This window comes from Pipistrellus kuhlii, unplaced genomic scaffold, assembly GCF_014108245.1.
Source record: "Pipistrellus kuhlii isolate mPipKuh1 unplaced genomic scaffold, mPipKuh1.p scaffold_m20_p_16, whole genome shotgun sequence".
NCBI lineage: Eukaryota > Metazoa > Chordata > Mammalia > Chiroptera > Vespertilionidae > Pipistrellus > Pipistrellus kuhlii.
Genome location: NW_023425471.1, coordinates 10288554 through 10304737, shown reverse-complemented (window position 1 = coordinate 10304737; position 16184 = coordinate 10288554). Strand labels below are relative to the sequence as shown.

The 16184-nt window shown below is 40.4% G+C and overlaps 1 protein-coding gene across 2 annotated transcripts in view; it reads right to left on the bottom strand.

The window, feature by feature from the left end:
- The window catches only part of POLA1 (DNA polymerase alpha 1, catalytic subunit), a 310112-nt gene that overhangs the window by 162082 nt on the left and 131846 nt on the right, over positions 1 to 16184 (bottom strand). For both annotated transcript variants that reach the window (XM_036439656.2, XM_036439660.2), the window contains exon 32: positions 14829 to 15003. In XM_036439656.2, the coding sequence (XP_036295549.1) occupies positions 14829 to 15003 (175 nt within the window). The remainder of the gene's footprint in view (positions 1 to 14828; positions 15004 to 16184) is intronic.

The following is a 16184-nucleotide window of genomic DNA, read 5'->3' as shown; positions in this document are numbered from 1 at the left end:
CAAATATATCTTCCATATTTCAATCAAAATGACACAATAAATCAATTGATATATAGTTTATGCTATCTTGTTTGCCCAGTCTATTTGAGAAAATAAATATTTTTAAGGCCAACCAATTTAATTTACCCTTGGTCAAAGCATCTCTCTCAAAACTCACTATCTGAATTGAAACTTCAAGATAATTATTCTATACTACAATATATCTTATAATATTTTCTTTAAAGTACCCCTTAGTAATACCTAAGAATTCTAGGCTGTTTAGAAGTCTAAGGAAAACAAGCATACCTATTTTTGTATAATGGTAAATAAGAAACATAAAACTTCACTAAGTAAAAATTTCAAATACCAAAAATATCTAAAAATTGTTTTGACTCTATCAACAGCTGCATTGGTAGATAATCTAACAGATGTTTTCAGAATTCGGTGACAAGATGCTAAATCTTCTTTGGTCAATTGTCAAGTGACATCTAGTAATACATGAGGTTAACTCTGACACAGTGGAAGGTGCTGAACAAAGAATAAGTTTGGAGTCTCAGCTTACTCACCTGCAAAATGGATGTAGAACCACCAATCATGCACTTTTACAGTTTAAATAAGACAACAGAGGACAAACTGTTTTAAATAAATACTTAATGTCATACAGATAAAAAATTAAAGAGTGGATAAACATCATTTAGTCTGGACTAGGTTCACTCAAAATGAAACACATCTTCATGCTGCACAGCCACTTAATAGCTGCTCTTTGTAGGAATTCATCAAAGTGAGTATTTTCTAAGAAGCTAGTGCATAATAAGAACAAAAAATACACATTCAATAACAACTTGAAAAAATTGTTCTTGGTGCGTGACATAAATTACTGCAATGTAAGTCACTTGGCCCCAAGACTCACTGTACATTTTTATTTTACAAGTAAGCGATCCCCTAAGAGAAACAGCAAATGAGTGAAGGTGTGAGGGAGGGGTAGAGGAGTGGATGTTGGATGATGCCATTTTGTCTCTGTAGTAAAGAGCAACTTGCAAAAATGTCTTAACTCTAGTTATGAATCCAACTGAATTCACATAATGTCTTCCTTTATGAAGATGCAGCTTCATCTTTTCTCTGATGACACCATTATTCATCCATTTCCCAGACCATTACTCAGAAAGTAAGGGAAAATAATAAGCAAGGATTTTCCAAAAGGCAAGATACTCTTACAACCTGAAAATCAAGGAACGGAATGACCCTAGCTTTGCACATGTACAGAACTGGCCAGGCTGTGACAGGGGAGCAATGAAAGCTTTCTCCAGGCCCAGCCAGGTTCGCTTAGTGCCTGCGAGGCACGGGCCAGGCTGCCTGCTGAAAAGCCAAAGCTGGCCACAGGCTACCTCACTTGTTACAGTGAAAAGCCCAACAAGGGGACAAAGTTATTTTAATTATTTTTATTTTTTTATATATTTTATTGATTTTTCAGAGAGGAAGGGAGAGGGATAGAGACTTAGAAACATCGATGAGAGAGAATCATCGATCACCCGCCTCCTGAACACCCCCTACCGGGGATGTGCCCGCAACGAAGGTACATGCTCCTGACCGGAATCGAACCCGGGACCTTTCAGTCCACAGGCCGACGCTCTATCCACTGAGCCAAACTGGTCTCGGTGACAAAGTTATTTTAAAAGTCAGGTCTTACAAAATGTCTCCTTTAAACACCCATTTCCACAAAGAACACTTATCTGCCCCTGGAAACAACAAAGCCAACTGGCCTAGCTAATTACTTTAAATTTATTCCCGAGCTGATTTTTTTCAAGAGAAGGAACTTTTTCATCTCAGCACTCATGGTCATAAGTCAATGTTAACCTTTTAATATATAAAGAGAAAAGACACTAATTACCTTAAAATATTAGGTATATAATGATCCTTGGACAAGTTGCTTGAATACAAAAAATGTCATAAAGATTATTTTATTGGGAGGACAATTATAAGTTCACCAGGCAAATCACAGAGGGCTAAATGAAATATTTTTAAAAAAACATATAATGTCATGTTAGAAAGTAAAGATCACTGCCTTCAGAATGTTTTTTAAGGTCAAAATCCAGGCTTAAACAAGCCCCCAACTTACTCAACATAATTTTTGTCCTCACAAAATTGGCAATAAGCAGCTTATTTTGAAGTTTTGGGAGACTTGAAAGTTTCCCGGCTTATACATAACTCATTAAGGCTGTAGTGAGACAACAGGAAAAAGTATCTGGTGCTGCCACCTAAAGGTAGAATCTGAATTTTTAAATGTGCAAACTAGAGCTGTTGCAAAGAACTCTATTTGTAATTACTGTCTCTCCAAAATTAGACACTTTTGTCAGAAATTAAAGCAAAAATCTTTATGATTGCAGTTGGCATATACTTACATGTGCATTGTATAATCAATATTAAAATGCTCATCATACAGCAAGTAATCCTGTTAGCCTTTGAGCAAGAGATGCAAAACTGAATTCCAAATTCCTTCTCTCTCCTGAGAGCTTTTTCGAAATAACTGGCTTAAAAAAAAATCAACTTTATGCCCCATTTGAGGAAAAGAACTTCCACTTTTGACTAGCCTCGCTCTTGACAGGTGAGTCTGACCATTTGGTCTGGCACAGAATAAAAGGAGGCAGACTGGTAGGACTTGGCACCAGTTCTCCAGGGGAAGAGCAGCAGCAGTTTGCCCCACAATAAGGAGAAATGGTATGTGCTGTCATTCAACACTGTGACTTCTAGTGATCTAGCCACACCATTTTTCTCTTGGGGGTGGGACAGAAGGCGCAGCAGAATAAAATTAAACTACTGTCATTTATAATTAGAAAATTTATAGGGTCTCACATTATTTTGGCAACAGGATCAAAGCTGTTATGTTTCAAAAAGTATTTATAGAAAGTAACATCACAGGCATTCGGGTGGAGGAGCTCGGCAATACTGTTTGTTTTTTTACTTAACATCACCATATTCTTATCACACACACCTCCAATGTGGTATTTTGCACAAAATTATTTTTCTTATCACTGTACTTTCTAACCCTTGTAAATGTCTTTTTAGAATGTTCACATGCCCCCAATAAAGGAGTATTTACACTGTTCAAAACTCAAGTCCCTAAACATGGCTGAGAGAGGCTAATACATTTGACCAAGTAATTTTCTTCCTCCAAAAGACTGTAAATAACTACAGTAAAGACAATATATATGTTCACACAAGTGAGGAAGAGGGAATAATCCATATGACTGAAACTCCAAATGGAGTAAGTAACTGATATTCCCAAGTAGGTTGTTTGTAGTATGACTCAAACCACTAGGAAGCTAATTAATGAAATCCTACAGTAAATTTCTTCTAAAATTCTATTTTAGGAAATAAATCATTTATCTCTTGCACAAATTCAGGCTTTCATATATGTATATATATATTTAAAATATATTTTATTGAGTTTTTTACAGGGAGGAAGGGAGAGAGATAGAGAGCTAGAAACGTCGATGAGAGAGAAACATCGACCAGCTGCCTCCTGCACACCCCCCACCGGGGATGTGCCCGCAACCAAGGTACATGCCCTTGACCGGAATCGAACCCGGGACCTTTCAGTCCGCAGACTGACGCTCTACCACTGAGCCAAACCGGCTTTGGCGGCTTTCATATATTTGGACTTCCTAGAGAACAATACAGAAACTAAAAATTTAGTGTGATTAAACAAAAAGTTAATGAACTTTTAAAAGGTAAATGCTACATTCACAAAAACCTTGTACAAGAATGTTCAGCAGCTTTATTAATAATAACCAGAAATTGGCAACAATTCTGTTCAGCTGCCCATCAACGTGAGAGTCTATAATAATAAAAGTGTAACATGCTAATTAGACCGGATGTCCTTCTGGACGATGCCGGGGCTGTGAGGGAAGCCCGGTCCCGGGTGCCAGTGGGAAGCCGGTGCCAGCAGCCAGGGGAAGGAAGGCCTACTCTTGCACGAATTTCGTGCACCAGGCTTCCAGTGAATAAATTATATACTACTCAGCAATGAAAAAGAATGAATACTGATAGATGCAAAAAGATGGATGAATCTGAAAAATAAAGCTGAACACAAAAAAGATATACCATAGGAAATAACATATAGAATTCTAGAGTAGGCAAAACTAACCCATGGTCATAGAAATCAGATGAGTGACTGCTTTTGGGAGGGGGTGTACTGACTGGGAAGGGGTACAAGGGAACTCTCTAGGTCAGTGGTCAGCAAACTCATTACTCAACAGTGTGAGCCACATGCGGCTCTTTGGTCCCTTAAGGTTTTAGCAAAGGCCAGCTTAGGAGTACCCTAATGAAGTTAATAACAATGTACCTACCCATATAGTTTATGTTTAAAAAATGTGGCTCTCAAAAGAAATTTCAATTGTCGTACTGTTGATATTTGGCTCTGTAGACTAATGAGTTTGCCGACCACTGCTCTAAGTGATGGAAATGTTCTGTGTCTTGATAAACTGTATGATACTCTGAAGATTGTAGCATTTCTTGGTATGTAAATTACACTTGAAAAAAAACATGCCAAATAGAAGGTATCTGTGATATATTATTTCCAAAAGACTCATTTAAAATTGATAAGAAATGACTGCAAGTAAGTAAAAAAAAGACAACCCAACAGAAGAGTAGAAAAAGATCAACAGCACCTCACAAAAGGAGATATCCAAATGGCAATTAAGCATGTGAGCAGGTACCGAACATTATCAATCATCAAAGAAATGAAAATTAGAACCACAACATTATGCCAACACATAAGAAGAAAAAGAGAAAACACCAGGTGCTGGCTAAGAATGTGGAGCACTCACATACTGCTGGCAGGGTGCACATCAGAACCACTTTGGAAAACTGGTTGTATCTACTAAAGCTGAACATAGACATCCCCTATGACCTAGGACATCTTCTCCTAAGTATATACCCAACAGAAAATACATGCAATTGTTCCACAGAAGTCATGTGCATGAATGCTCACAGCAGAACTATTCAAAATTGTCCCAATGTGGGAAGAACCCACAGGTTTTACATTCAGTCACACCGTGTGGCATATTCAAACAATAAAATACTGCACAGAAATGAAGTATAACCACATGGACCCATCTCACAAACATATTGAATGCAAGCAGCCAGGCACAAAAAAATACAGACACAACTTGGGTAACATCCCAAAATAAGAAAACCTCATCTATGATGTCATAAGTAATGATGTCATTTTCTGGAAGGCGGTGGATAATATCTAGGAGAAAGGGGACTCCTGAGGGTGCTTCTTGAACTGACTACAAAGGTATGTGTTTGTGAAAACTCATTAAACTGTTCAGTTAGGTTTTGCGTACTTTTCTGAATGCACATTAGATAAGGACATTAACATTGGAAAAGGTGAGAAAAGTGAATACTGAGTATTTCTTATGATATACCTATAAGGTTGTTATAAAATGTGTTAGATTCCAACTAGATATTATGTACCTCTTCACAGATGTACACACTATTTCCTAGAAGTAGCATTCACAAAAATGAAAATTGAACTGAAGTATGGGCAAGACTTCAGAGCTAACTACCACTTTACAGGAAATACAGGGGAGAGGATACTATTGGCAAACTCCAGAATATGGAAAATTCTATAGGGCAGAATACCCAGTTTATTTAACAAATAAATCAGAAGGATGAACAAAAAAAGAGAAGATTAACTATCATATGGACCCTGACGAGATTCCAATTCAAACAAAGAGCTTTTTATAAAAAGTGTATTCATAGTATGATCAGGAAAATATAAACACTTATTGGACATTTGATGAAATAAAGATTTCCGCCCCCCTAGTAACAGCATTGTAGCTATGTTGTCTTTTAGAAATGCAAAATAAAATCTCTGTCTATATAAAAACCTAAGCAACCGTCTGACTGGTAGCTATGATGTGCACTGACCACCAGGGGGCAGATGCTCAATGCAGGAGCTGCCGAGCTGCAGTGACTTGGCAGTTGCGGTTCTTGGGGAACCTCCCTATTGCAATCTGGGCCCCCTCACCAGGCCGAGGGACCTCACCTGTGCACGAATCCGTGCACTGGGCCTCTAGTTTACAGATAAAATGACATTTTCTCTAGGATTCACTTCAAAATAATCAGAAGAGGTGGAGAAGCAGAATAAGATCAACCACAGTTGCAGACTGCTGCTGAAGCTGGGTGTTGAGCACATGGGGGCGTCTGACAAAATTCTCTCTACTATTGTATATGTTTAGAATTTTCCATAAGACTTTTTAAAATACTGGACTTCTGACCTAAACAACTGACTATACAAGTGACAGACAACTGAAACTGCCTCCATAAGACAAATGGAAAATTTTTATTGTCCTGTACAAAATAACTCCCAAATCTTGGCAGAAAAAAAATACTAAATGGTGGTGGAAGGAGACTTGACTTAGGGTTAACATACAATACAATATACAGATGATATATTATAGAGCTGTACCTCTAAAACCTATAATTTTATTAACCAATGTCACCCAATATTAAAAACAAAAACAAAAAGGAAAGAAACTCTAATGAACAGCACTTTTATGACCTCACTTGATTATTTTTAATGCCCTTGTTGACAGCTCTGAATGTGAATTTTAACTTGGTAAGACGTGTACCTCTGGGCAGGAAAAAACTTTAGAAGTGTCTTTTCTATTTTTAAATATGAGAAAAGATAGTAACTATTTTTAAGTCTGAGAAAAAATACTTGGAAAATAAAATAATAAACAAAAAGTCACTTCTCTTACAACTAAGACCTCTGTTCTCCAGCGATGCAGGCAGATATGGCGAGGAAATAGTCAGGCAGGAGATCCGTAACACCAATCTTTTAGGAGTCAGTAAGTGTTAAAACTGTTTTTCTTCTTCAGCTATTGTAAAAAACTATCTTATTTTTATTAATAAAATAATAGTGACTTTTTTTTCAACAAGGAACCTATACTTCACCACCTTCACCCTTTCATGTCTTATTTCTACATATATATTTAATATCACCTAAGTATCTGTGTACAATCCTATATTAAACCATTTACATTTATTCTATCTTACCCATTTTTCATGGACTACATAATCCTGGTGTCATTTTGATGTACTTAACTGAAATAATGAATCTTTAAAAAAATGGTCTATAATTAATAATATGGCAGTGTATACTTAATGCTGAGATTAGATGTTAAGCATTCTCACCACAAAAAAAAGTTAAGTATGTGAGCTGATGAATGTGTAATTGATCTTAATAATCATTATACAATGTATATCAAATCATCATGTTGTACATTTTAAGTTTATACAATTATACTTGTCAATTATTCCTCAATAAAGTTAAAATTTGTAAAAAATTGATCTAACTTAAATAATTCAAAAACTTCTCATTTTCCTTTGAATACTCCAAGTACTACAAAGCCAGAGTTAGGAATTACTAGTCCAACTGATTATTCCAAACATGCTCTAGTTTGGTTCCAAGTTCTCAGAGGTCTCTGCTTGAGTTAGGAGAGACATGTCACTGCAGGCCCTCAGAATTACAGGCTACTGAGACAGAAACAACATCATGGGTTTGCTTTGTAGGGACTGAGGTGCAAAGTTTTGCGGCTGATACTCTTTAAGAGGTTCTCAATGAATTCCCTAATGTGTCACGAGGAGTGGCTGAGATCGCGTGGGCTACCCTGTGAATGAGGTCGGGACCCCTGACACTGCATCAATGGGCTGGGAAAACTGGGCAAGGTGGGGTAGACAACCATTCCCAACCCCACACTGGCCCCTCCACGGCACATTCCCACAATGCCTCAAATGCTTCCATTTCTATACACTCTTCCCAGTGAGGCTTTGCTTCCCTTGCCCATCAAAAATCCTTTCTTTTACATCTTTTGAGGCATGTACTGTGTTCCCAACTGGAATTCCCCAAAATAGTGAATCCACAGGGCTGTAATTTGAGTAAAGGAGCCGTGGCTGACTCAACTTTGTATCACCTACAAGACCCATTAATTGAGCACAGCAAGTATTCAACATCAATCCATTCACTGAATGAAAAAGTAGGCCTAGAACATGAGCCATTTGATAATACACTTGGAATGGTGCTAAATCTTGAAAGAGGCAGTTCTCATCAGCTGACAAGACTTACTATCCTACTTTGCTTTTGGTATGATCTTACTTTTAAAACTTTACCATTATTTTATAGAACATATTTAATGTTTGGAAATGACGGTCAAGTATGGGCATTCTTCTAAGAGTTTAATCATGAAAAAAGACAAAAGTCTTGATAGATACAGTAATACCTGAGACACCTACTGGTGTCATCATCCTATGCCCAACCACCTGTACTTCATCTCACTTCCTATCTTATGTAGATATAGCTCTCCGAGCCTGACAAAGGTCCCCAAACCCCACCTGGCCCACTGTTGCACTTACTTCTTAGAAGATGTTACTGGATCCCATCTTCTGAGATAATAAACTACCATCCACACTGTGCGTGATATAGCCATTTTTTTAACAAGGGAATTTTTACTTTCTAATTTAAGCCAGGAACACATTGGGTTAAGTGTGTACCGTCTTGTTTTAAACACTACTTTCAGAGACTAAATTAAATTTTAATTTCTCACATTCTTCAGACATCTATAATTTCTCAGGGCCAATGAGAAAACTGCCCAGATAGATAAATGCCTTAAACTTTATCACTGACCATGAAGAAATATACTTGACAGCTATTGTACAAGTCATCGCTCATTAGAGGAAAGACATTATCCTATATAATAAAAGTCTAATATGCTAAGTGTCCGACCATTTGGTTCATAGCTATGATGCACACTGACCACCAGGGGGCAGATGCTCTGACCGTTAAGTTAGTTTGCTCTTGTGGTTCAGCTGACCGGGAATGGACAAGACTGGCCAGACATGCCCTGGAGCACTCCTGAGGTCCCTCCTTGACCCCAATCATGCACCAGTGGGGTCCCTTGGCCAGCCTGCGCCCTCTCTCAATCCAGGACCCCTTGGGGGATGTCAGAGAGCTGGTTTCAACCCAATCCCCTTAGGCCAGGCCGAGGGACCCCACTGGTGCACGAATGTGTGCACCAGGCCTCTAGTATAATTCAAAGTGCCAATATAGATGAAATACAGTGGAACCCTGGTTCTCAAACTTAATTCGTTCCAAAAGGCTGTTTGAGAAGCGATTTGTTTGAAAACCAAATAATTTTTCCCCTTAGAAATAATATAAACTGAATTAATTCCTTCCAGACCCACAAATGATTCCGTTTTAAGTGACCAGTTGTACATATGTCCAACCAGCCAGTATGCAAATTAACCCATCTTTGTTGGGTTAATTTGCATACTCCTGATTGGCTTGTGGGCATCGCGAAGGTACAATCAATTGCATCTTACTCTTTTATTAGTGAAGATAGATTTCAGAAAAGAAGGGAGAGGCAGAGAAACAGAAACATCAGAGGCCTGGCTGGTTTGGCTCAGTGGTTGAGCATCAACCTATGAACCAGGAGGTAATGGTTTGACTCCTGGTCAAGGTGCATGCCTGGGTTGTGGGCTCCATCCCCAGTGTGGGGCATGCAGGAGGCAGCCAATCAATGATTCTCTCTCATCGCTGATGTTTCTATCTCTCTTTCCCACTCTGAAATAAAAATATATTTAAAAAAAGAAACATCAATAATAAGAGAGAATCATTGATTGGCTGCCTCCTGCACATCCGATACTGGGGATTGAACCCGCAACCTGGGCGTGTGGCCTGATCGGTAATGAAACCGTGATCTCCTGGCTCACAGGTTTACGCTCAACCACTGAGTGACACCAGCTGGGCAAGAATGAACTTTAAGACTATTCTCATCACTGGCTTATTTTGCCAGGTACAGAAGACTATATGGATGTTGGCGCACACTGTGAATATTTCATCCACAGACTATAAAGAGCTTTCATTAGAACAAGAGAGAGAAAAACCTATAGTCTGGAGAACAAAAGCTAAGAGTTCCAAGTTTTAGTGGCCATGTTTCCCAAAGGGCTATTGTATAAAAGCGTAATACTATATATTTTTTTCTATTCACAGATGGAAAAGAGTAAAATTTTGCTTTATTTAAGCCCAAGAGCAATAATCTTGCATGGATTTCGGAAAAATGATACTCATTTTACGGTGGGATAATAAGGACCATTAGTTATTAGAGAGAATAAATCATTCTCTTTCAATTCAACAGACTTATTCATTCCCTCATTTAATAGACTACCCTCTCTCCTTTTCATTAAAATGTCCTTCCCATACAGAACACCTGGCCACACAACATGCCACCAGACAGACTTCAGGAGGTATCTTGATGGGGAGAAATAGAGAATTTCCAAAGGGAATCCACGGGATAAAACCAACACTTGATGCTTGCCTTTCATTTCAAGGAAAGCAATATAAAAGCAATAGAAAAAGGAAAAGGTGGCTGAAAAATATAGTTGCTCTCCACAAAAGAATCTTAAAAATAAAAAATCATGAACTTAATAATTTTCCTAAATGAAATTATGCCATTATTCTTGACTTCTTTGTGCCCACTAAAAGGACAAAGTATCAAACTTCAGTAAAGTTTCAACACTATAATACGTTTCATTAATCAAAGATAAAAACTGCATTAAAAGCAAGAGAATTATTTGATGTCTGTGATTAGGCAGTCGGAGGGCTTGCATTCTATGTATACATTTTTACACTTCAACTTATTTAACAGTGTCAGTTCGCTAACTGCAGTTTTTTTTACATAAAGAAAACAGATTTAGAATTTTAAAAACAAATTATAGTAATTTGGTGCCTACGGCTTGCACCTCTTAGAAACTACGCACCCCCTAACACTCCCCTTACTTTGCCACCACTTCCCCATCTCCACCCTCCTCCTCTCTAACACCGCAGGCTAAGTGAGAACTGATAACAGGGACCTCACATTCCCTAATGAAGGACAGCCACCCTAATTTTTCACTTGGAGTGGAGGAATAAAGGATGCAGATCAAAGTACAGCTCCTGAATACGGCAGAGTGCAAATGCAGGCAATGTGTGCCTGGGGAGCTGCAGTGTTTCCTACAGATCTTCATGGTGCCTGGCACATACTGTCCCGAGCTCCATGAATGTGGAGCCTCCTAGGAGGAGACAGGGAGATAAGGGACCATGAGATTTATCACTTCGGTAGATAGAGATGTGGATACCGCTGGCGATGGCTGTGGGAGAAGAGGGTGGGCAGGGGAGGAAGGGGACTGCAAGATAATGACAACCTCATTCGCCCTCAGTATAAAAACTGCTATCAAGCCAAAACCAGTTTGGCTCAGTAGACAGAGCATCGGCCTATGGACTGAAAAGTCCCGGGTTCGATTCCCGTCCAGGGCATGTACCTTGGTTGCGGGCACATCCCCAGTGGGGAGTGTGTGGGAGGCAGCTGATGGATGTTTCTCTCTCATCGATGTTTCTAACTCTCTCCCCCTCCCTTCCTCTCTGTAAATAATCAATAAAATATATTTAAAAAAAAACAAAACTGCTAGCCAGTGGCAGAAGATAAAAATGAGAAAAATATGATGGGGGGCTGAGGGCACAGGCCCTTCTGGCACCTCTAACTGGCAACCTGGCACCAAGAAGGAGCTGACCAGAATAGTGTCCGGCCGAAACCGGTTTGGCTCAATGGATAGAGCTTGGGGACTGAAGGGTCCCGGGTTCGATTCCGGTCAAGGGCATGTACCTTGGTTGCGGGCATATCCCCAGTAGGGGGGTGTGCAAAAGGCAGCTGATTGATGATTCTCTCTCATCAATGTTTCTAACTCTGTATCTCTCTCCCTTCCTCTCTGTACAAAATCAATAAAATATATCAAAAAAAAAGAAAAAAAAAGAATAGTGTCCGTACAGTCAGGGCTGCACTGAGAACGGGCAGGTGATGAGATAGGAGAGATTGGGGCATGGCAGGACCATGGACCGTGCATGAGCCCAGAGGGTTCCCTCTGTTGACTGCGATCTGTCAGTAATAACATGAAAGCTCTGAAGATGGAACCTACCAGGACCATTGGAATCATGTGTGAAAACTGGATTCCTAAGGCAGCCTATGACCAGTAATTAGGATCAAGTCTGGCTTTAAGCAAGTCAAACTCTGCCCAATGCTTAATTTATATAAAATCCATCTTTAGTCCTGGCAGGCATGGCTCAATAGTTAGAGCTTCGCCGTGCACTCAAGAGTCTTGGGTTGATTCTCAGTCAAGGGCATGTACCTGGGTTGCAGGTTTGATACCTGGCCCCAGCAGGGGCACATGCAGGAGGCAACCAAAGGATGCGTTGCTCTCACACAGATGTTTCTCTCTCTCTCTTTCTCCTCTCCCCCCTCCCTTCTATTCTCTCCCTAAAAATCAATGGAAACATATACACGGGTGAGAATTAACAAAACAAACAAACAAAAGATCTTAACTACAGCCCCAGAACCAACAAAATCAGTCTGGTCCCCACTTGCTCTTAAGCTGAGCTGGCATCAGGCTATCCCCTGGGCAGGCCCCACCACTCTTTATTCTACAGCTCTTTTGCTTAAATACATGGCTCCACATTTATCTGGTAAATGTCATTCATGGGACGGGGCTTATTCCTTTTATCCCTCCTCAGCACTGGAAAATCCAAAACCAAAAAAGGAAAGGGTAATGGTCAGCATTTAGATCAGGTTCTTGATCATACAAATGGAAAAACTGGGAGATCTACTCTAAACAAAAGAATGGTTTTGCTCAGGGATTTTCAGTGGGGAGGGGTGGGGCTTACAGTGAGGAGAGGAGGGAGAAGATTAAAGCTCTTGAGCCTTCACATCCACGCCATCCCACTCCTGGTTGAAACATCTATCATCACCTCTCAGAGCTAAGAGGGGGCAATACAGTTCAGCCCAGTGGTTAGGAGCACAAGTTTTAGAGTCACGCAGAGCTGGGCCCCAATTCAGTCACTGCCAGCTATGTGACAAGACCAAGTTAGTTACTCCTCTAAGCTTCGGCTTCCTTCTCTGTAAAATGGGACAAATACAATGTAGGCGCACGAGGCTGTTGCAAAATTAAATGATAAATATATGCAAAATACTTATCGCAGCATCCGGTAGAGTAAGCACTGAACACAGAGGCGAGAGAGAAAAAAGAAGGAAGCTAAAAAATACTGTGCACTCATGCTCCCACCTCCCAGCTGAGGATTTATAAATATCATCAAATACAACTCAACTTTGAGAATACATTATATGATGATTCGGGTAGCAGAATTTTTATCTCCCTAATTATGTTTTGCTTAGGCAAATGTCAAAAATGAGCTTCCACTTCCAGAGCAGATACTGATGGGATAGTGGAAACAGGACTTGTGGGAAGAGCTCAGACACATACTCAGCAGGAGCAGGATGGAGAATATGTGACTTGATAATTCATCTGTCTAATCTCAGTCTACAATGCACACTGAGCACTAACTATGTGCAAATCTCAAGGACTGGAGGAGTTTGCTATATTTATGCAGGAGCCTGGCAGGAGGGTGGGATGTGGCTGCTAACAGCACTCACTAAGCACTCCCTCTGCTCCTGGGCTATGTCAGCATCTCCCATGCATCATCTTTTTAAAATATATATGTGTGTGTGTGTGTGTGAAATTGGTTTCAGAGAGGAAGGGAGAAGGAGAGAGAGAAACATCAATGGTGAGAGAGAATAATTGATTGGCTGCTTCCTGTACGCCCCACAACCCGGGCATGTGCCCTGACCGGGAATCGAACCATGACCTCCTGGTTCATAGGTCGATGCTCAACCACTGAGCCATGTTGGCTGGGCTCACCTGCCACATCTTACTGCTCCCTCAGAGCAACTGTAATTTAGGACTTCAGGAACCAGGGTTTAGACAAGGATGTGGAGGCTTGTAAAAGCCACAGAAGTACAATCAGCACTGGTACCCAAGTGCCTATGATGCAAAAACCCATGTCTTAAGCTAGACATTTCAATGAGAAGAGGGGGAGATTTTCCATGAAGCAGGGACAGAGTGAGCAATGCCATATTTAAGAGACCCTGAGTATACTGTTTAAGAAATAAGGCTACAAATACAGGTTGGAGCTAGCGGGCTAAGAGTCTATAACTGCCCAAAATGTCAGTGGCTGGTTCTAAACTTTACCTGTAGATAGTGAGGAACGATCTAAGGACTTTATTATGCATGACTGAAATCTGTGCATAAAATGGAAGGAATAGAGCCGAGACCTTAAAGCAATGTAACTCTTACATTTCTACGCAAGAGATGACCATCTGGTGACAACTACGAAATCAAAACATTGAGGTTTGCGGGTTGGCTGGCACCTCGTGGGATGATGAAAAATAAGGACTCAGCCAAGTCCTAGAAGTTAAAAATGAGCCCGATTTTAAAAGAATTTAAATGAACGTGAGACTAGGGTACTCACAGGGAACTGAATACCACAACAAACTTTTTTAATGTTAAGAAAGCTGTTTTCTTACTTTCTGTGAAAATATCTTTAGAGATAATCAATCAAGATACCATCGATCTCCTTAGTAATGTAAGTTCACTAATAGAAGCTACAACAATGAACTCATAGACTTACAAAGGTGCCCCAAATCTTCTCCATCCTTTCTATTGCCTTCTCTCTCCCATCAGCATTTACTGACTGAGTGCCAACTATGGAGCAGGCATGTGGCTACAAGTATGTGGAATTTGTAGTCTATGAGCAGAGACAGACATTAACCAAAGCACTACAAGAATGAATGCCCAGTTTTAAACAAAGGAGTGCTTGGCTCAGCACTGTGCCTATAAAAAGGCCCATAACAGTTAAAGGAGAGAGGACGGAGAATGTTGCTATTGCTGGGGGAGGGGCTATGTGAACTCGGGGCACTTACCCAGCCATGTTGCTATGAGGACAGCATCAATTCCGTCTATCGGCTCACAGATCCGGGCCACCACTGGGTGGATCTGCTGGGCCAGGTAGTATTGGGTGTCAATGGTTAAGTTGTCTTGTTTCTGCAGCTGCTCAGGGGCATAGGCCCTCTGACTCGCACTGAGATTGGACCCATCCTGTAAGAGGACACAGTACAAGGAACGTTGTAAGAAATTCATCCCTCGCTGAAACCGTTTGGCTCAGTGGATAGAGCATCGGTCTGCGGACTGAAAGGTCCCAGGTTCGATTCCGGTCAAGGGCATGTACATTAGTTGCGGGCACATCCCCAGTAGGGGGTGTGCAGGAGGCAGCTGGTTGATGTTTCTCTCTCATCGATGTTTCTAGCTCTCTATCCCTCTCCCTTCCTCTCTGTAAAAAATCAATAAAATATATTTTTTTTTTAAAAGAAAAGAAAGAAATTCAACCCTCCACACACTTGCTTGGTCAAAAGAGAAACAAGAATTCAAATTTTGTGTATTTAATTCTAAACACCAAGAAGTCCTTTTTTAAAAAAAAAAAAAAAATCTCATTATTGATGTTCAGAAAGAGAAGAAGAGTGAGGGAGAGAAAAAAAAAATCAATGAGAGAAACATTGATTGGTTGCCTACTGAACGCCCCCCCACCAGGGATGAAGCCTGAAACTCAGGCATGCACCCTGACAGGGAACGGAATTGGCAACCCCTTGGTGCATGGGACAATGCGCAAACCACTGAATCACACCACCCAGGGCATCGAGAAGTTCTAACCTACTGGTGAACATTTCATAAGCATCTAAGAGTAGGAAGATGAAGGAGAACATCTCGCCCACTGCTGAAGAATGTAAATCCAGCATGTGCTGTGTTCTATTTTTTGTGGATACATGAAACCAACAAAATGGCATGCCTAGATTAAATAATTCCACCTGTCTCATCACAGAAACACATTGAGAAGACTTGCTAACAATTAGCCTAGTCAGAGGGCCTTTTAGGAGTGATGACAAAAGGCATGTGTGGTCCTTTTATTATGTTAATGCAACCCCTTCATGAAGGCATGCTAGTCATGGTATCATCTTAAAGTCCCAGGAGTAGCCGGGACCGCTTTGGCTAAATGGATAGAGTGTCGGCTTGGGGAATGAAAGGTCCCGGGTTCGATTCCGGTCAAGGGCATGTACCTTGGTTGCGGGCATATCCCCGGTGGGGGTGTGTGCAAGAGGCAGCTGATCTATGACTCTCTCTCATCGATGTTTCTAACTCTCTATTTCTCTCCCTTCCTCTCTGTATAAAATCAATAAAATATATTTTTAAAAAAATAAAGTCCCGGGAGTAATACTGTCCACAAG